General features: G+C 40.5%; 1 protein-coding gene across 7 annotated transcripts; it reads left to right on the top strand.

Moving 5' to 3' along the window:
- The first annotated feature begins 232 nt into the window (after positions 1–232).
- On the top strand, positions 233–19,849 carry CDCA2 (cell division cycle associated 2). Of its 7 annotated transcripts, none has more exons than XM_082200300.1 (16): positions 233–471; positions 825–998; positions 3,567–4,034; positions 6,024–6,151; positions 7,033–7,147; positions 8,497–8,681; positions 9,999–10,083; positions 11,199–11,386; positions 11,565–11,640; positions 11,871–11,989; positions 12,608–12,671; positions 13,385–13,455; positions 13,931–14,041; positions 14,959–15,139; positions 16,547–17,358; positions 19,693–19,849. In XM_082200300.1, exons 3-15 carry the CDS (start codon positions 3,644–3,646, stop codon positions 17,329–17,331), a joined length of 2,499 nt encoding a protein of 832 aa, XP_082056426.1. In that variant the 5' UTR covers positions 233–471; positions 825–998; positions 3,567–3,643; the 3' UTR covers positions 17,332–17,358; positions 19,693–19,849. The 7 variants fall into 7 exon arrangements, with proteins under 7 accessions (XP_082056426.1, XP_082056427.1, XP_082056425.1 ...); XM_082200301.1 differs by having other exon boundaries at positions 233–554; positions 866–951; XM_082200299.1 differs by having other exon boundaries at positions 233–554; positions 866–998.
- Positions 19,850–20,339: the final 490 nt, after the last annotated feature.

Raw genomic sequence — 20,339 nt, 5'->3', positions numbered from 1 at the left:
GCTGCTCTCCTCAGAACGAGCGGGGCGGAGTCTCAAGTAGGAACCTATCAAAGGCGGGAGAGGACCAGAGGGGCGGGGCACCACGCCCTGAGCAGGAGGCCTCAGGATTTTTAGCTTTTCATATACAGGAGATGCGAACGTGGCTCCCGATTGGCAAAGCTGGTACCACGTGGTGTGCAAACACGGCCGTGTCTAGTTTTTCACGATTAACTTTACTAAGCGTTTAAAGCTTCCGCCGCGCGGCAGGAGAGGGGGGGGCGGAAAATAGTTCCAGAGATGCGGACGGTTTCTGGTCTGCGTGGGCTGAGAAGACCCTCAAGCAGCTCTTTAGGTCCTCTCGCCTGAGGCTGGAGCGCGGCTGCAACCCGAGACGGGAGAGAAAATGGGCCGGAGAGTGTGTGGTGACGGCGGAGGGATACGTGGTTCGCTCTGGTCGTCGGTTTGAATGGGGCGCGCGCGAGGCAAGAGCAGGTGGGTCGTTGGGGAGCCGCTGAGGCGCCACTGAGGGAGCTCGGCCTGCCTCGAATTGGGTCAGCAGTTGAGGGGAAGTGGAGGTAAAGGGGCCGGGAAATGCAGGGGCCCCTTATTAACTCTCCAGTTAATTAATCCGGAGCAACGCGTCTCTGCTCTGGGGCTGCAAATGGAGCTCCTTGAGTACTTTTGAATTTTGGCGGGGTGTGTGAGGGGGGGAAGGAAGATCGAGATCTACTGGGGTGATCGGGATCTACTGGGTGATTGCAGTAGATGTGTCATTCTCAAATTGTTTCAGTGGCAGCAGCTAAACGAGTCTCTCTGCTCCCCACTTTCTGCCCCCTATTATTTAGCTCCGAGCGAAGGGGGGAACCAGGAGTTGATTTCTGTGCAGGAGACCTGTGAGGCTCCCAACAAACAAAATTCCCTGGCTCCCGATTCTTTAATTCGAAGCTGTGGTTGGTGGATCTCTGGGATCTGGTCAGAAACAAAATAGTCCTGAAGTATTGCTTCTTGGCGGATCCATGGTATGTATATGTAGTTCTAGTTATGATCCGTTTTCCCTTTCTTTCTGGGGGCACTCAGTGGTATGCAGTACCGGCGCCGTATTTTCTAGAAGAAAAGCACTGGTGATGACTGGGGGGAGACAGGCAGCGTGTCCGAGTCCCCTTCTGATTCCTGGATCCAGGACGGATTCAGTTCTAGTTTCCTGGGGAGGTAATGGCCCTCTCATGTGTGGTTTATTAAGGCAACAAAGGAAGTTACTCTTTGCCAGATAGCAAATGGGCAGGCCTCCCAACCTCAACTCGCTGTTAGCTAGAAAAAGTAAAGGCCAGAATGGAGGAGTGGGGGAGGTAGAAGCTAGAAGCAAGGCTTTGATCTGGGCAGCTGGGACACAACACTGTGCCTGATTTCTGCTGGAATCCAAGGCTGCGGCTATGAGAGAAGCAAGACCCTCTCAGGGTGTTAATGCTATCAGCCCCTCCATTGGAGGCTCAGGTTGTATATACAGTACAGGCATCAAACATTTAGGCACATCCAACTGAGGCATGATTGCTGATGTGTGGGTCCGTTTGGACCTAGAAGGCGGCAGAACGGGGCAGGGGACACTGTTCTGTGCTCCACTTATGTGCACACTGTTGGTGCACGTGGGTGCTAGGAACAGAACTCAAATGCAAAATTGTTGCCGCCTGTGTGCGTAAATAAACCATATATCCTAAAGACACCACAGTCTTCGCTGTCCCTCATTCTGAGGAAATCAAATCCTGGGTAAGCGCCTGGAATCTTGCACTACTTGGAGATTAGGGTGGCATTCAACAATATACTGTTACAAAAGTTATGTGCCTCCGTCGCATGATGGCAAGAGCCCATGGGGTTCTAGGCATTCACGCAGAGTCTCTGGTCCTAGTTTGAGGCAGAGACTGTTGTAGCTTTAAGAAATATGGTTTATTCACCTATTTACATCTTTGGGCTGCATTTCAAGAGGGGCTGGTACCCCACATCAGTGCAGCATCTCTGCATAGATATGGATCCCAGCCCTTCTTTCTCCTTCCCAGAACCCCTTGCTACCACGCTCCCTTTTCCTGTCACCTCAAACACACAGTTACCCTGGCAACCTTCCCAACCCCTGTCTCTGTTCTTACTTTGGGGGGACAGGGGACAGTTCTCTTGCATTTTCAGTGGCTGTGTTTTGTTTCTTAATGGCCCTAGATTGGCCAGGTTTTGGCTCGGCTAGCCCAGGAATTCCTCTTCAGTTTGCATTTCTCCCTTCACATCCCAAATCATCAAAATCCTACCATTTATTTCTAGGGTTTAGTGGGTCCCCCCCATCTATAACTATATTTTTTTATTATATTTTTCCATTATCTTAAGTAGAATTTACTGGCAAGGAAACAAAATTCAAGGGTTGCAGTTATGTATTATAAGCCCTGCATAGGTTTATTATGAACTAAAGCATTCAGAAAACTCAGTGGGGCTTACTCTCAGGACTGCAGCTTTTAACAGATGCATTAGAAGTTGGTTTTCTTTCCACACTTCTTGGGGATGAAGAGTTAGCATGTAATTACTCTGAAGTAAGTACCACAGTATTCAAATGGGGTTTGCACCCAGAAAAGTAAGCCTGCAGGTTGCATCTTCACTTTGAAGTAAACCTTATGGTTGTCAGTGGGATTTATTTCTGTGTAAGTAATATGCATGTGGAATTGTGATTATGTGCTTTGAATGTGTGTTTTAGTTCTGAGCTCTATGGATTCAATGGGGCTTACTCCCAGAGAAGTGTGCATATATTCACAGCTTTAATTTATAAAGGCCACTATTCTTTTCACATTTGGTTGGGGGTAAGCCTTAAATTCTGGACTGGCTTTTGAAGAGGCATGCATGTATCTGTATCCTGAACCCCTACCCACCAGACAAAGAACTCCAGTTCTTGGTCTACCAAAGTCTTTAATGCTTACATCAGATTGCTATATAAGGCAAACTACATGACAAGATTTAGCAGGTAAATGCTAGGTAAGATACATGGCTAAGCATCCAACACATGACACACTCACAGCTAGGCCTTCCTTTTGAAGAGTGGGGCAGGTGCTTGACAAGCAGTTAAGAGTCCTGGGATTGGGCAAGCAAACAGGTACTTGTTTGACTGGGTTGGGGCACTGAATGAGGCTGTTCTGCTAGAGCACGGGTGTCAAACACAAGGCCTGCGGGCCGAATCCGGCCCGCCAGACCTCGTCATGTGCCCCGTGTAGCCGCCGCCGGCCTCCAGCCTTCACCTTTTATTCTCGCTTTTTTTTACACAAGAAAGCCGCCTCTTCAGCGCATGCGCGGCAGCCTACAAGCCAGAGAACGTCTGCCCTCTACAGATAGTCCTACAGATAGAACCGGCCCTTTGAGGGTGACCAAACTGCTGATGTGGCCCCTGATGAATTTGAGTTTGACACCCCTGTGCTAGAGACATCTGTTGTTGTAGGGGGTTCCTCATCAAGGTCTGAATCTCATCCGCCACACCAGTCTCTGAGCCCTCTCTCACATCAGACACTATTTTGAGTCCTCATTCCAGCATGGAATTGGCTAATATCTTTCTTTTGTCTCAAAAACAGGAGAGCTCCAGCTTTGCAATGGTATCTTGGTGCAGAAGTTGTGGTTTGGAGACAGAATCTGTGTTCCCAGCAAAGGAATGATTTGCATCACTTATAAATCAAAGGCCGTTAAGACATTTCCAATGGAAACTCGGAGTAATAGGAAGGTGCTTTCTGAATGTTCTAATGTACAAACCAACCTACATTTGGGGCTTGAAAACTGCATTGACAGTACAAAGAAGACAGACAGTTGTTCATCAGATGCTCTAACAGTAGACATGTCTACCATGTACAGCAATGCAGGAAGCCATCTGGTAGAGGATCACCCCACCACCTTGGGGGATACAGACTATTTGACACCAAACAAGAATGGTTTTGATTCAACTTATGGAATATCAAGCAGCTATGCTTCACCTCCTGTAGACTTTTCTGCTCTTACAGCAGCTGATTTTGGAATCACACCAAAGTCATTTACGAAACAAAATAAAGGTAAGGATTGAGGAGGTCAGAAATATTTTTATGCAATGTTCCTTGTGCATGTAGCATTCTGAATCATTTACACTACGATAAATATGTAGATGGTAGGCATGAATTGTTAGGACATCGGTCGTCTTCTGGTGGGTCAGGACCCAGTTTTTGCCATGATCTGCTCTAAGGTTGGTTGCAACAGCAGCACTGCTACCATTCAGTTATAAGGTAAGAACTTTAAAAAATTGATCCATAAATGCATGTCTAGGTTGAAGGATGGGTACTGGGTCTGAAAAGGTTCAGGTGACAGGCATTTGTCACAAAAATTCTTTGAAACTGTTCATGTATGCATGCATGCACACATGTGCCAGGAGTCTATAAACAAACTTGTTATCTCATGGTGGGCGTCCTTCTCTGCCATGATGAGCATGATTTAGCTCATTATCTAACAAATAATTTGAGCCAATGTGCTCAAAGATTCTCTTGCTGCTCTTCCGCACTAAACCTTGGAGCAGGGTCAAGCCCCTTTCCCACTACCAGTTGCAGGTGATACCTACTCCTGTAATTGCACTGAAATTTTCTCCCACAACAGAGTTATGGAAGTACTCCAAACACAAGGTGATACCATGGGAAAGAGCCCTCCCCTTCAGAAAAAGCGCAGTATCAGTGATAATCGCAGGTTAATCTGAAGTGTGCATGCACACGAAAGCTTATACCTGAACAAACTTAGTTGGTCTATAAGGTGCTACTGGACAATTTATTTATTTTTTATTTCAACAGCGTCAGACCAACATGGCTACCTACCTGAATCTAGAATCACAGGTTTTGTTATGGCTGCCAAAGCCAGTAAAAATTTGCATTTTTTTCTGTAATGCGTTATTTCATCTACTGTTTTTTCAATAGAGATATAAATAAAGAAAACTGGGTTTTTTGTTTTATTTTTTGAAAGATGTAAAGGCGTAAAATGTTTGCTTACTTGTAAATAAGGCAGTCTTCAACTTTTAAGAGGCTCTGGAAATGAAGGTACAGTACACTGGCATTGTTGCTTGGAGAGACTTGGAGCAGAGGTTCCCAAAGCAGTGGTTTGTGAGCTTTATACTGGTGACGTGTCTTTGAAGAGACAGTGGCTGTGCTGCTCCATTGTTATCAAAGCCTGGGCTTTGCACTATATGTTGTTTCTCTTCCATATAGCAAAGCAATCAGCATTTCTGTTGTCCTTTCTCTGTATTTTACCCAGATACAGAAGGCAGGTAGCCAGTGTTCTTGTCAGGATTGATGTCAGTTCTGAGGGCCTTTCCTGTGCTTTCTCTGGCTGTTTGTGCATGCATGCCAAGCGTCTGTCCAGGTGTAGAGCCAGTCAGACAAGTGAGGGCTTGACAGACCTTTGTTTCTATCACAAGTGCTGTCATTCCCCTCTTAATACTCGTCACGCTTCCTTTCCTTTCCTTTCCTTCCCTCCATCCTTAATGTCCCCCACCCCAGAAGTAGAAGCCTCCTTTCCTCCTCAACAGCCTGGAAATTCTCAATGTGAGTGGTATTGTTGAGAGACAGCAGGTAAGTAGGGGTAAAACCAATAAAGTTTTCCAGGCTGTGAACCACAATGCTTGCAAGTAAGTACCGTATAAAATACAGACTACCTTTTGATCCAAGGTGCATGGGATCAAGCTTCCAAGACGGCAGCCCTATGCATGTCTACCACTGATTTTGGTGAGGCTTACCTCTGCATAGAATCAGGTGCATGGTGCTCCCTTGAATGACCACCCCTTGAAGCAATAGAAGCCATTCCTCTTCAACAGCCCTGACATGATATTGTTGAGAGACACCAAGTAAGATAGGGAATTAAAATTACTGCAACAGGCGGCGTGGGGGGGGGGCATGAATTTATCTGCCAAGACCCTCAGCAATTTTTATGAGATCTATGGAACAGAAAGATGTGGGAACCACTGACTTGACACTTGTGCTTCCTTCTCTATTCATTGAATGTTCAATATAGATTGCATTTTGTTTTAGGGGACTCAGAAAACCTGTTAAAAAAATTTAGACGGCGGTCTACGATTGGAGTGCGGGGTTCTCCAGAAAATAATTCTCTTATCCAATACATTGCTCACCAAAAGAGAATAAAGAAGCAAGATACTCTGGTAGGTGTGTTGTAATTTGTAATGTGGACATGGAGGCAGTTAATTGCAGATGTTTGCAAAGAATGTACATCCATTTCTAAAGTCTGCCTTACAGACTCAATGGTTGTGAAGTAGATGTTGCCTCTGGGACCAAACAAAGAGGGTGCTGGGTTTTATAGAGTTTTGATGGATGCCCATAGCAGGGGCCAAAAGCATAGCTTTGATAATCAGCTCAAACTTTTGCTCAGCACCCATCCTGCCTCTGCCTCCTTCCCAGGTCCAAGTTGAGCTTGGACTCCTCACTGTCACCTTGAGTCTTGGAGACACTAAAGCATAGGGAGGGTCAGTGTTCCTGTACGGAAATCATGTTTATTATTTTTTAAGTATGTTACTGAATTGTTGTGGCCTATGGGTTTAAAAAAAGAGATTTTAAAAATCTGAGAATAAAAAGTGACCATATCCAGGTCTGATATAACGAAGCACAACAAAATTAAATTATGATTTGCCATGCCAAATTAGTTGGGTTTTTTTTTTTTTTTTTTTTTTGAGGGAGGTGACAGAGGAAATTGGGTTAAATTGCATGGGTGGTTACAAATGAGACACACACACCCTTCTTCAGGTGAAAGCCATAATTGAATAACCATTTCTTAAAATACATTCACTTTAAAAATTATAAAACAAGTACAGTGAAAACAATGTGCAAAGTACACTTCATGTGCAACATGATAAAAACATTTGGATTGTCAGAACTGGTAATCAATGTAGGAAATATAATTTAGGTGCAATTAAACTTGACATTTCCTTTATGATTGATATGGAAGGAAAGCAAGGCTGTTCTGTGAGACAGTCATTTGTTTTTATGGTGAAATAGTTTGGAATTTTTTTCTGGTATCTTTGAACAGGCTAGTCCTCTTCAATGTCGAAACACTTGGCTAAAGGACAAGATAGCTGCCTTCCAGTTTTCCTTTAAACCACTTGAGGAATCCAAGGAGAGTGCAATCCATATAGCTGGCAGCTGTAAGTAAGGAAAATCAAAGCTCAGCCTATATTATGTGTATTTGCTATTGAACGTAACAAACAAGTCCAAGAAAGCAACTTAAATTCCGTAATTCAAACCGAATACCATATTGGCCTGAATATAAGCCACACCTGCAAATAAGCCGCACCTTAAAAACTAAAAGGGGAAAAAGAAAAAAAGACAATACCTGAATATAAGCTGCTCCCTTAAAATTGGGTTACAGGCTGAAAATCACTGTGGTTGGTATACAGTGGTACCTCGGGTTGCATACGCTTCACGTTACAGACTCCATTAACCCAGAAATAGTGCTTCAGGTTAAGAATTTTGCTTCAGGATGAGAACAGAAATCATGTTCTGGCAACGCTGCAGCAGCAGGAGGCACCATTAGCTAAAGTGGTGCTTCAGGTTAAGAACAGTTTTAGGTTAAGAATGGACCTCCAGAATGAATTAAGTACTTAACCCGAGGTACCACTGTACAGTGGTACCTCGCAAGACGAATGCCTCGCAAGACGAAAGAGTTTTCCGTTTTTTGAGTCGTTCCGCAAGATGAATTTCCCTATGGGCTTGCTTCGCAAGACGAAACGTCTTGCGAGTTTGTTTCCTTTTTCTTAAAGCCGCTAAGCCGCTAATAGCCGTGCTTTGCAAGGCGAAAAAACCGCAAGACGAAGAGACTCGCGGAACGGATTAATTTCGCCTTGCGAGGCACCACTGTAATTGTAACTCCAAGCCAATTTAAGCCTTTGATCTTGCAGGCCTACAAAAGTTACTGTACAGTCATTAAAATCGCAAATTGCTCTTCAATTGCTACAATTTCACAGGCGCGCACACCCGTAAATGGCAAATGAACAGTCTCAAGCTCACAAATCAGCAAGAAAACATTGCTCCCCCTTTTTTTTACCGTATGTGTTTCAGCAGCGATATCATAAAAGCCAATTTTTGTACGGTCACAAATTTAAGTCGCACTTTAGCTTTTCATTGGGGGAGGGGGGAATGAGGTTTATATTCAGGCTAATACGGTACTTTTTAGATAGTTTTCAGTAGGATGTATCTAGTGTCTTCATCAATATTTTATCTCATCTGCTAGAAATAACTGCTAGAAATCTTGTAAACCACTTTGGGAGGTTACTGTACTTTTTCGTTTATAAGACTAGGTTTTTTATGTTAATGTTTAAAAATTGGGGTCGCCTTATACACAGATAGTGCTGAGTGTATTTTCTTAATTTTGAGTGCCAAAGAATAGGGGGCATCTTATACACGGGAGCGTGTTATACACGGAAAAATATGGTATATACCTAGAAAACAGTATACAAATGCTTTTAAAGAAATAATATAAATGAATTAAATGCAGCTATGAAAACTGACACAAGTCTGCATGAGCAATCTAAAGTGGGCCTATCAGAATGTAAGGATTTTGAGGAAAATCAACACTGGAAATCCGTCGGTAGAGGAAGAACCCCAGCTGATATTCAAGGCGACAGTACTGTACCTTCATTACAGAAACATCTCATCATCAGCACTGCTGCTGTTTCTAAGGTATTCTTTCTCTTTCTCTCTCTGTTTGTGTGTGTGTTGAAACTGGTGACATTAAATTCCCTCTCTAGCTATGTCTCTCGTTCTAAATAAATAAAATTGAAAGCACTATCAAGAGCCTCAGGCTATTCACAATATTTCCCATAAAATACTAGGAAATAAGTATTTTCTTTGAACTTCTACTGACAAGAGAAGAAAATATTATGGAGTAGCATCCAGATGTTTTTAGAAACATTTCTCTCTGAAGAGTACATAGAAACATTTATCTCTGAAGTTCTTTTTCAACTTGTATACTGATAGCTTCAATTCCAATTATCTGAATTTGGAATTTCTGGTGGAGTGAAAGCCACAATATAAACCAGCCAGAAAAAGATCTTGTTTTCTTCCAAACCATTCTACCACAATTTTTCTCAGAGCAGAGAAGATGATAGCTGCTTTGTAAAAATTGCATTGTCTTTTACTTTCTCAAAGCCAAAGAGAGAGTTTTCTTTGTTTGCTGTGAAGAAGCTTCTGAGGCCCTGCATTTTGGGGAACCTTCTCTGTCCCATGGGTTTTGCTGCGGTAGCAGCTGTAATCTGTTTCGTTCATGTGGAATTTTGCCAGAGAGGATGAAAATTCTGCATTTTTCCTTTTGTGGACTCCACAAAAGCAGCAAGATCTGGCTCTTCTCCCCTACTGAAGCTAGATAAAAGGCACATTCTTCTTCACAGGAGTGGAGGTAATGATGCCTTCTCCATGACTCCTCTTCCAGCTTTTGATGTGTTTTGCTGAAAAGTAGCTCACGCTTGGACAAAACCAGTGGTTTGGTTGATGCCTCAGCAGTCTCCATGGTCTGTGTCCCACCTCCATTTCACCCCCATTTTCCTTCTAAGGCATTTTTTGGTACGATGATGATGATGATAATTATTAATAATTATTATTTATTTATACCCCGCCCATCTGGCTGAATTTCCCCAGCCACTCTGGGCGCCTTGTATCCCAAGCTTTTGAATGTTGTCAGTATTTGGTCATCTACAGTGTTTCTCAACCTTTTTCCGACTGTGGCCCCTTTTTTCTTTCCTCTTGATACCCTTGAGGGGGTCCAGAAAGCAACTCTGCCTCAGGTTACTCCCCTCCATCTGTGCCAGAATCTCCCCACAAGTGGGAGGGGTGTTGCCATTGCCACAGATCAGAACGGGAAGCCTGATTTTGGTTTCTTAGAATTCCTAAACAATGCCAAGTATGAGGCATGGTAAACCAAGTTTACACAATGAGGCTTCTGTAAACTAGGTGATATGTCCTTTAAAAATTGACATTTCAAATATCCCCTTCCGTTCCTAGGTTATTCCAGTCTTGCAGGAAGATACTAGGGAATCTGGATGCATCCCTTTGGAAGCAACTCCAGACAAGTCAAAGGCTGTGTGCGGTGAGTACTAACATCCATGTTATTAAGGCTTTATGAAAACAAAAACGTGTGTTTTCTTTCTGAATGTAATGTTTGAAAATAGAACTAAAATTGTAACTTTGATATAGATTGTACAAGACAATAGCAATAGTGCAGTGGAAGTTTTAATAGCTTACTTTAAGCTGCCCTGATTAATAATAATCATAATCGTAAAAAGAAGGGTGGGATGTAATTCTTAAATTGTAATCTAAAACTCTTATTTCTGATCAAATATGCAAGTAAGTGTATTAAGCGATGTTCTGAAAGATAGTAGCGCACCTTACCAGGAAATGATGCTTAACAACTATGCTTATCAAATAGATGGTTTTATAAAAATTTTGGGAAGTTCTTGAAATATGGAACATAAAGCCACTGGGAGGTGTTTTTACATATGATTCCCATCTGTTTTGTGATGGTCTGATACAGTGTTGGTAGTTGAAAACTAAAATTAGTCCAGCTAAAATCATAAGTCACTAAGTATTGTTTTCACATTTAAAAAAATGGTTGTTCTTGATAAAGTAAAAATCAGTTATCTTTCCTTGCTCCCTTGTGCATGGAAAGAAAGTCTCATTTAGTTCAGTGACACTTAAATGTATAGGATTGCAGGCTTAATTCTTTATAAAATAGGGAAGTACACAAGAAAATTGTAGGCCATTGTAGCACATAACAAATGCTCACAATATTTTAGCAATACTGTACATAGTAGGCCTTGAAAAATCATTGGCTTAATGCTGCCACACACCCCTTGGAAAGTCTTTCTGGCAAGCATAGAATTGGATCTATATCATCCCCCTGAACCAAAATCAAACTTGTCAATTTCACTGCTGTGAAGAAAGATCCTTTGGTGTGGGTTGGGTAGCCTTTCATGAAAATACTACTTCAGTGTTGCTGCTGACTCAAATGTGATATTACTAGATTTGTAAGAAACATGCTCTCTTTCCCCCCGCCCAATGTTCTACTAGTATAGCCTAGAGAGAATTTTTCACATGGCCACATACACATGTACACAGTAGAATTATTGAATATATTTTAGCAATACAAATAGTTTGTAGCTTACTCATCTCCTCCCCACTTTTTTTTTTAAACTACCTGTGCAGAATTAAGCAGCAATCCTACATCTAATCAAAGCTGTAAGAAAGTTAGATTTGCAGAAAAATGGAGCTTGGAAATATTTGATGGAAACAAGCCACCCATTACCCCCATACGAAAAGAACAATTACCTTCTCATTCTCTTCATTCTGCTTTGAAGAAAACACCAGTAACTACATTCACAGAAGACATGAAGGTTGGTTATATGACCATCATTTGTGTAGTATAAGCTTTGTGTGTGTAGCAAAATCATTATAATTGGGAAAACCTAAACATATTTGAAAGTCAACATTTGTTTAGATTTCATAAACAGAACAAACCACCTACGAAAACCCATTCAGCAGCTGAAGATTGATAACACTACTCTTTTATAGGGACATCTTGATAAAAGGACGGAGGAAGGAAGTGAAGTGCTCCCAGATTGCAAAAACTTTGAAACACTGCAAATAGGTTTGAAATGCTTTCTCTCTTCCCACCCCTCTACCATGAACTCAAACTTATTCCTAAGTCCTTAGACATGAATTGAACTTGGTTGCATGAAACTATTTAGGAATCTGTCAACACAGCTTGAATGTTCATCTTGTACAAGTAATATTACAGAAAGAAGTACCGGACCAATAGCTGAAATGAAGGTATGCAGCAATGATCTAGAATCTGACGTATTTGACACTTTTCTGTAGATGGTCCGTTATGTAGACGAAGAGAAGCCATGTTCAGTGCATCAGGTTCAAGAGGAAAAAGTTCTATCATAAGCCCTGACAAGCAGCCCTCGTCCCAGCCAAACTTTGATTATGTTGATGTAAGTTGGCTTCACACTGTTATGAGTTCTTCAGTTTATGTGCTTGGATTTTCCCTAATCATAAATTTACTCAGTTAATGTTCACTGGAAATTCTTGTATCCTCTTTGAGCCCCTCCTGATTTCACATTGGGGTGATTGCAGAAGGCAGGGCATTGGACAATATGCCAAGCCATGTTTTATGAAGGTTTTCTATGTTTTGTATGATTGACAAACCAGGGCTTGCAGTCAGCTGGCATATCAGAATCTGAAAGCATGCTTCATCTGTTGTCAGAATTGAGGAAACAGCTACAGCAATTGCTGCACTTCAAAAGCCCTTGCATTTTACAGCTGAGTAGACTTGGTTCAAAAGTGAACAAGCAACTCTAGACCATGACTTACCTGATCATTTGAATGCTCAAACCATAATTTGAATTCTACACTACCATTAGTGCAAACCACTGTTTGACATGCAGTCTGAATGAGACTGTCTTAGAATTTTGTGTTGTGCCATTTTTATATATTTGAAGCAGGAATGTTCAGATATCCATCTGGATTGACCCTTCTCTTGCCATATTTAGCACTGTACACATTTGCATTTTATTGTAAAGTATGTTTGTAATTTTACTTTTGTACTACAGGAGCTTCTTCAACAATCACCTGATGTATCCACTTCTGAATATGCTGTAAACTCTGATCTGGAAGGTGAAGTTCTGTTCCTGTATTATTACAGTTGAATTATTCACCATCATGAGTTAATTCATGTATTACACATTACCACTGAAATTTAAGAGTTGCCACTCTGTGCTTTTGTGTTACAGCAGAATGTTAAATATGAACCTCATGCCATGTTGCTGGCTCACGGAGAGGAGCAATACTGTTGTGTGAGGAATTATGTAATTTGATAGGTTCGTGAGGTTTCCATTTACAGATATTACTGATGGGGTGTGGGACACAACTAGGGTGAAGCATTTTCCACACCATGACAGTCTTGACAATAAATGGTAAACTAAAAAACAATGTGAGGCTGCCAGATTATTGGGAATATCTAACTAAGTCATACTCAGAATGGATCCACTGAAATTAATTGATTTCATTTTATCTGCTCTTGAGTCTGATAAACACTGGAGATCACCAGTTAGTTCTGACCCACCAATATTAAATGCAACACTTCCTGAGTGTATATTACCGTGTTGATATAGACTTGGGATATTTTCAGTAGAAAATAAATGCCTAAGCACACAGTCCTTCTGTATAATAAATGCATGAGCACTGGAAGGATTCTAACGGAAAAGGTTTGAATTACTGGTTAAAACTTTTGGAAGGAGCCCATTGCTGCATATGCAGCAAGCTATCAGTGTGGCTGAGCTATAGTGTCAAGCCTGCAGGTGTAATTTGAGTCTTTTTCTCATTTTTAGAAACAAAAAATAGTTCTCCGGCATTCCAGGCAACTTCCACTAGAACCACCAGGTCATCTGCTAAAAGGAAGGTGGGTTTATTCCTTTATCAGTACAGAGTTACTCTTTCTTAAGAACTAACATTGCAGTAAGGGAATATATTGCTTTTTTATTATGTGCTTGATGATTTCATAATTTGTTGTATATCATACATCACTCAGGTATATTTTAATGTTGAACAGTTTAGAAATGTATACATAGAGAAATATGTGTAAGGCACTTTGTTTAGATTTGATATACTCACACCTGTGAATTTACAGAGAAATGTTTTTCAGTCCTCCATCAGCTATTTTGTACATGTTAGTTACTTTTAGAATTTGTAATAAATTATTATCTCTTGCATAATTTAAAAAAACTGGCAGAGAAAATTATCAGTGAAATGAAAATTTTCTTTTAAGTTTTGTAACCGCATAATACTTCTTTGCATTTTTTAAATACACATTTGCCCTATGTAATTTTTGTAGTATAGCAGCCTCTTGACTTTTTAAAATTGGTGTTTCCTTCCAGTCTAACAACAAAGCAGAAGAAATGGCTCTTAACCCTACAAAAAAAACCCTCCCAAAATCCACCAAATTCCAAAAGGCAGAAGCGGCAACAAAATCGGCTGAAAAGAGAACAGTAAGTTACACAGGTTTAAAACTAACTGCTCCCGTATGCTTTAAAAATAGGCTACAGATTGTTTCTTTTTAAAAACAGACTTTTAAGCCACTTACTGTAATTGTGTCCTATAAGCAGCATTCCTTGCATTGGTGGAATCCTAGCCCAGCTGTGAAGGCGTGAGCCCAGTGTTTCTCAGTATTCTCCTACACACACAAAGAAAACAAGAAAATGTTTTAGCCACTGTGCACTTAGTCACCACTGTCCCCTCTTCTCTCCTGTCCCCTTTCTGAATGGAAGGGAGGGAAGCTGGTATCCAATCAGGATTAATGTTGGAAAGGGAGTTTGCTCAGCCTACATGTGGCCCAGCAAAAAAATTAGAAGCCTAGCTTCTAGCAGAATTTTCAAATGTTATTGTTCACTTTCCAAGGGTAGTTATTTATTTTATTTTCAGTCTCATGGTTATTAATTATTTTCATGGGTGCTGTGTTGTTGACCCTTGTTCAGTGTAGTTCTCACTAGTACGCTAAAAGGTAAAGGACACTTAAGTCCAGTCGCAGACGACTCTGGGGTTGCGGAGCTCTTCTCGCTTTACAGGCCGAGGGAGTTGGCATTGGTCCTCAGACAGTTTTTCCGGGTCATGTGGCCAGCATGACTAAGCCGATTCTGGCGCAACAGAATACCAAAACCAGCGCAGCACACGGAAACGCTGTTTACCTTCCCACCACTTTCAAACTGCTAGGTTGACAGGAGCTGGGACAGAGCAATGGGAGATCACCCCGTCCCGGGGATTCAAACTGCCGACCTTCTGATCGGCAAGCCCAGGAGACTCATGGGTTTAGACCACAGCACACCCATGTCCCTTAAAGTAAAGTTAAAGGTGAATGATTATCTGTCAGGAGAAGGAGTGTTCCATTGTGTCTTCTAAATATCACCAGGCTGTCAGAAGCAAGGTTTTTGGAAAGAGGAGAAGAAGGAAAAAGAAGGAAAAAGCATTGTATGGGGAGCGACAAACTGTTTCAAAGAAACCTCTCTTGAGCCCAATTCCGGAGATGACAGAAGATTTCTCTTTTATGTCATCTTATCAAAGCACACCAAAGTCAGAAGTTTCTATCTTCGGTATGTAAAACTGTTGTTTGCTTTTCTGTTTTCTGTAATTAGTAGCTGATTTAGAGTTCATTTTAATTAGTTTTGCATGCTGACAGCAGGGTTTTTTGTTTCCATCAGCAGGTTCTGAAACGGCTCAGTCTGCTGAAGGTGTCACTTAAAATCTTCTTAATGGCTAGGCCAAAAATTACTAGCAGACCTTGACATTTGAATCCAAAGTCTCGTTTAGCATTTAATAGCCTGGTACTTTTCTGTGGCATCAAAGCAGCTAAGTAAGAAGTAGGGTAAGCAGAGAAATTGGTCAAAGAGAATATTTCAGGAGAGAAGTTGGAAGTCTTTTGGAAGACCAAAAATAAATCCTACACAAATTGGCCACTGTTTTACTTTCGGGTCATTTCATATCAAGTGATCCAACTTTTTTATCTCATGTCATCCAATTTTCTTAATATTTTGTACACTTGTTGAATGATCAGAACTAATTTAAATCTAAAATTTTATTTTTTATCGCATCCTGTTTGTGATTTAATGAGGGTTTGAAATGTCAAAAAATTGACAACTTTGGCCTTACCGAACTACACAAAACCTTAAAGCTCAGCCCAGAATTGAGATACATCAAAACTAAAAACACCAATCTCTTCAGAACTTCATGGGCTTTAATATGATATGGATTGGATTGGGATGATATGTAACATGATGGACTTTAAATTTTAAATGTAAGTTAAAAAATTGAAATTTTTAAAAAGTGAATTAAAAATATGTTTAGAAAGTTCAAAAATTGTGTTGATTATTTAATATTTCTAAGAGCTACCTGCAAAATTTCATCTTGGGATTTCAATGGGATCACATTATTTATATTGTATAGACATGTCTGCCTTACTGGGTTCTATTTAGGATAATCCTATTTAGGATTTTCTTGGAGCAAAATATAACAGAATAAACAAGACTTCAGACTATAATATCATTTGCTGCAGGCATTTCTTTGAAAAGTTATTCAGTTAAAAGGTACCTGAAAAGCTAGTCAGGCTTTTCTTTTAAAAATGTGTTCTAAAGCAGAGTGATAACTTGCTGTTGCATGATAGAAATAACGCATTGAAAAAATTCTTGTTAGTACTTCATTTCATGAACATTAGAACAAAATGCATTATCACTGACTTCAAAATAGTAAGATCTGTGAAAAGCGCTTTACTGTTCAGACATCATGCAGAGCTACTGTTTGTGCTGTCCATAGTTTAAAACTGCATGGTTTTGTGCAATCACCTCCAGAGGCAGTGCAAAACTATGCCTGTGATTTCTCATGCCAAACGATCCCTTAACCGTACTTTATGTATTCTTAGCCGTTTGGTATTATGTCTTTGCCTTACATCTGACGATTAAAACAGAAACAAGTTTCTTCTCTAATTGAAACTTTATTTATCTTAGATGATTCCAGCTCTAGTGTCCTGAATGCAGAAAATCAACCTAACATACAAGATAGTAGTAGTAAGGACAACAGCTGTCTGCCTTCCAACCTCAATCTTGTGACAGAAGGTGCTTCACCTGATACTGTATCTGGCTCATCCTCACAGCTTCTTGACACGGCTACAAATGATACGAAAGATACTCTTCCTTGGAACCCACTTGAAAAGAGCTCTCCTGAGAAACCAAAGAGCTGCTATTCTCCAAGTGTTGAGGATTTTGAGTCTGAAACACCTGGAAACAATCCCAGTGTTCCTAGAGATAATGTGAACAAACTGCCTCCTTGGACAGTAAATGACTCTGAACTCCTAGATAATTTACAGTGTTCTATAGAGGAATCTTTCAGGAGTGTAACCAGAAGTAATAAAAAAAGGGTGAGACGTAGCATGAGACTGCTTAAAGATGCGGAAAATGATGGGCTTGCCTGGATTCAGATGCCTGATGATAATGTCCTAGGCCAAGCTATCCCAGCCCAGAAACGAAAGTCCACCTCCCGTTGTCCAGAAGTGGAGCCACTTCATCCAAAGCAAGGGACTAGGGACCAAATGCTCTTGCCAATGAAGGAAGGGCAGAAGAAAACCCCTGTTGCAATGGGCCCTTCTGAATCCAGGAGGAAGAGCATCAGTGTGCCGAGTCTTGAAGAAAACCAAAATGCCACCTTGCACAACCAGAGAAACAGAAGAAGAAGCCTTGGCTACAAAAGTGATCGCTGCTACCAAAAGGATTTCATAAATCAGAAAATTATTTGAGAGTCAAACTAAAGTGCCTTTAGAAAGGTGAACATTTATGATTTCACTTGAGTGAATATAAGCTAAAACAGTGTTTATATGTGCTGGTTGATTTACATCAGTGGTTCCCAAACTTTTTGCCCATGGACCACTTGAAAACTGCTGATGGTCTTCATGGACCACTTACCAATTTTTCTGCCAGTTGTAGCAATTCTAATGCACTATGCTAGATGCTATAATATATTTAATTGTATTTTCTTGCTTTTATTTTTTATAGTGCATTACAATTAGCTTTCCATATAGTTCAAATTATAATGTGATAAATTACTATAAATGAACCTAATATAAATACAATTAAAAAACAATATGATAGAGAACTTTGGGGGAGGTGGGTTGATGTAAAATCAAAAATGATGGAGGTTCTTTTCAGAAGTAATTGGGTTGATGTAAAATCAAAAATGATGGAGGTTCTTTTCAGAAGTAATTGGAAATATAAAGAGATGGTTTATGACAGCATAAAGCTTGTAAACCCCACCCACTGTTGGCTTTTGGAATCCCTAAATTTCAGACTGCACACTGGAGCACAGCCAGAAAGCTGACCTCCTTGGCTAGTGATGGTAGACGATGATGGAAGCGTTGAAACCAACATAGTTTCATTTATGACATTTACAGTGCAATCATATGCATGTTTACTCCTGCTGTGTTTAATTGAGGATACTGCCAAGCATTAGTGGACTGAGTTATAGGCTGAGAAGGCATTGGGAGGGCTAGTGAACTTAAGCTTCATTGTATTTACAATCCAAATCTGTATTACGGTAATCGACCAGCATAAAAGGGTGGGATACAGTCATTTAAAATCTGAAAAGCGTTTTGGAAAGGTAAAAGGTATTAAAACAGAAGGTGAATATAAAAGTCTATAAATTTAGAAGCAGCTAAAAGAAACTATAAAAAGGGATAGGAGCATTGGGTGGGTGTGGAAGAGCATAAAAGGTTGATATATAAAAGATTTTAGTTGCCACTGCCTATTTCCACATGGATTGAAAGTCATCGTTCATAGTTAGTGGGGCAAGGCCACAGGAAAAGAAAGATAGTTTAAGCCAATAATTGAGTATGGTCACCCACATCCTAGCCTCCACTTTTGTGAAGCCTCTCTCTAGTCTCAGAGTAGCATTAGAAACTCATTTTGGGACTTGAAGGACTGACCTTAGAGATTTGGATTGCACAAGTTCTAGTGGTGCAGAATTGGAAAAGGGACCCAACTGGGCACCATAGAGAAGTTGTGCTATTGGCTTGGCTTCAAATAATTTAAGTGCTGCTGGTATATAATGACCACCTCTTGTTTTTTAAAAAATTAAGAATTTCTGATGAACTCTGAGCAGTTTCAGCAGCATAGTCCCCAAAATGGAAGACTACCCCCCAGGTATTTGAAGCAGGAGACCTGCTCAATCTTGTGGCCATCTATGCTCCAGGAGCAGCTCCTAGGCCTTTTGGCAAATGGCTGCAGTAGCTGCCGGAAGGAGGCATACAATGTGCCATCCAACTGTCTTAGGGGCTCCGCTCCAGATTTGTGTAGAGTTTAACTCCTGTTTTTCCCCAAAGATTTCCCCCTCTACAGCACCACTTTAACTGTTGGACCCATTATTTATCTGATAAAAGGAAATTGGGTGATAACAAATTGATCATGTTTAACCTGTCCTCTAACCACATTCCTATGTTTTGTTAAATACTCAGAGAACACTATATCCCAAGCCTTTTTCATTTATTCCATTTTGAATGGATCCTTCCTAAGGCACACTCGCACAATAGATATAAAAGAGTCCCATGCTCACCAAGTGGGAAAGCTTTCCATTGCCACCTAAATAAAACCTTAAGTGTGGCCTCTTGAATTCAAACAGATACTGACTTCACAGGAAGTTTCTTCCAAACCTTGCTCCATTCATAATCTGATCTCTCCCGACGTAATTACAGTGCTCTCCAAGCTGTATTTGTGCTGTCAGTGAATAGCTCTGCAAATACCTTCACTTTTACCAGGAGTGCTGATGTCCAGTCCTTCATAAGGACCCTCTGCTTGTCAGTTTCATCATTGTTTAGGAGTGCGTTAGTCAGTTTTGTGTCTTTTGCCTTACTGGTTTTTGTGACAACATCTGACAGCTCATGAGAGAATAGGTCCTTGTAACCCCTGCTAGCCAAGGATAACAAGAAAGCTGAAAAGACTCAGCATCCTATATAGTTGAATCCCATTGCCCTTTCTAATGGCTTGACTCCTTGGTTTTTCCAAATTTTCATTCCGTATATTTTATTCTTCTGTAGCATTTTTAAACGGGCATCATGTTTCTTTCTAGAAACAAAGTAATGATAATGTATCACATTTTCTCTTTTCAGAGACCGTATCCTGTGTGTATCAGAAGAGGGCAGTATGGCATAACTTACAAATGAGCATATTTTATAAGATCGCCTTTTGTTTTGTGTACTATATAGCTCGATCTTTAAGACACGTCAGAAACATTTTAAAAAAATAAAATGCTATGGGCCTGATCCATTTTAAATTAGTATTCACTTTAGTTCTTTTAAAATTAATGGAAATTAGTTGTAACTAATTTGCTACATTGTCTAATCCAACCAGTTTGAAGTCTGTTCAAGCCCCTTTGGTTTCCATGGGAGAAATATAAGTACATGGTTTAATTCACTCTGTCACTATTTCATGTAGTTTCCATGGAACAGTGTCACAGTTCTTGTTCTTCCCATGTGGTCTTGTACAGATGCTTCTCATTTTCCATACATAAACCTGACAAAGTTATTTCTGTGTGGAGGATTGTATTTTGCTATAGATTGGAATTTGTTGTAAAATAGAATGAAATGCTTCAAAATATTAAGAATTCTTTATTGTGCTGTTATGTGTGTTTTTACCTATGCATAGGAGTGTCTCTTCTTGTATTGTACATTATTATTACAATTTAAGAATATAAACCTACATAAGCTTAAATTTTTGACTTTAAAAGGCTTAGTAGAAATTGATTCCTGTTCGCAAA

Source organism: Podarcis vaucheri, assembly GCF_965113315.1.
Source record: "Podarcis vaucheri genome assembly, chromosome: 15".
NCBI lineage: Eukaryota > Metazoa > Chordata > Lepidosauria > Squamata > Lacertidae > Podarcis > Podarcis vaucheri.
The sequence above is the reverse complement of the archived record's forward strand: the minus strand, read 5'-3'. Positions and strand labels throughout refer to the sequence as shown.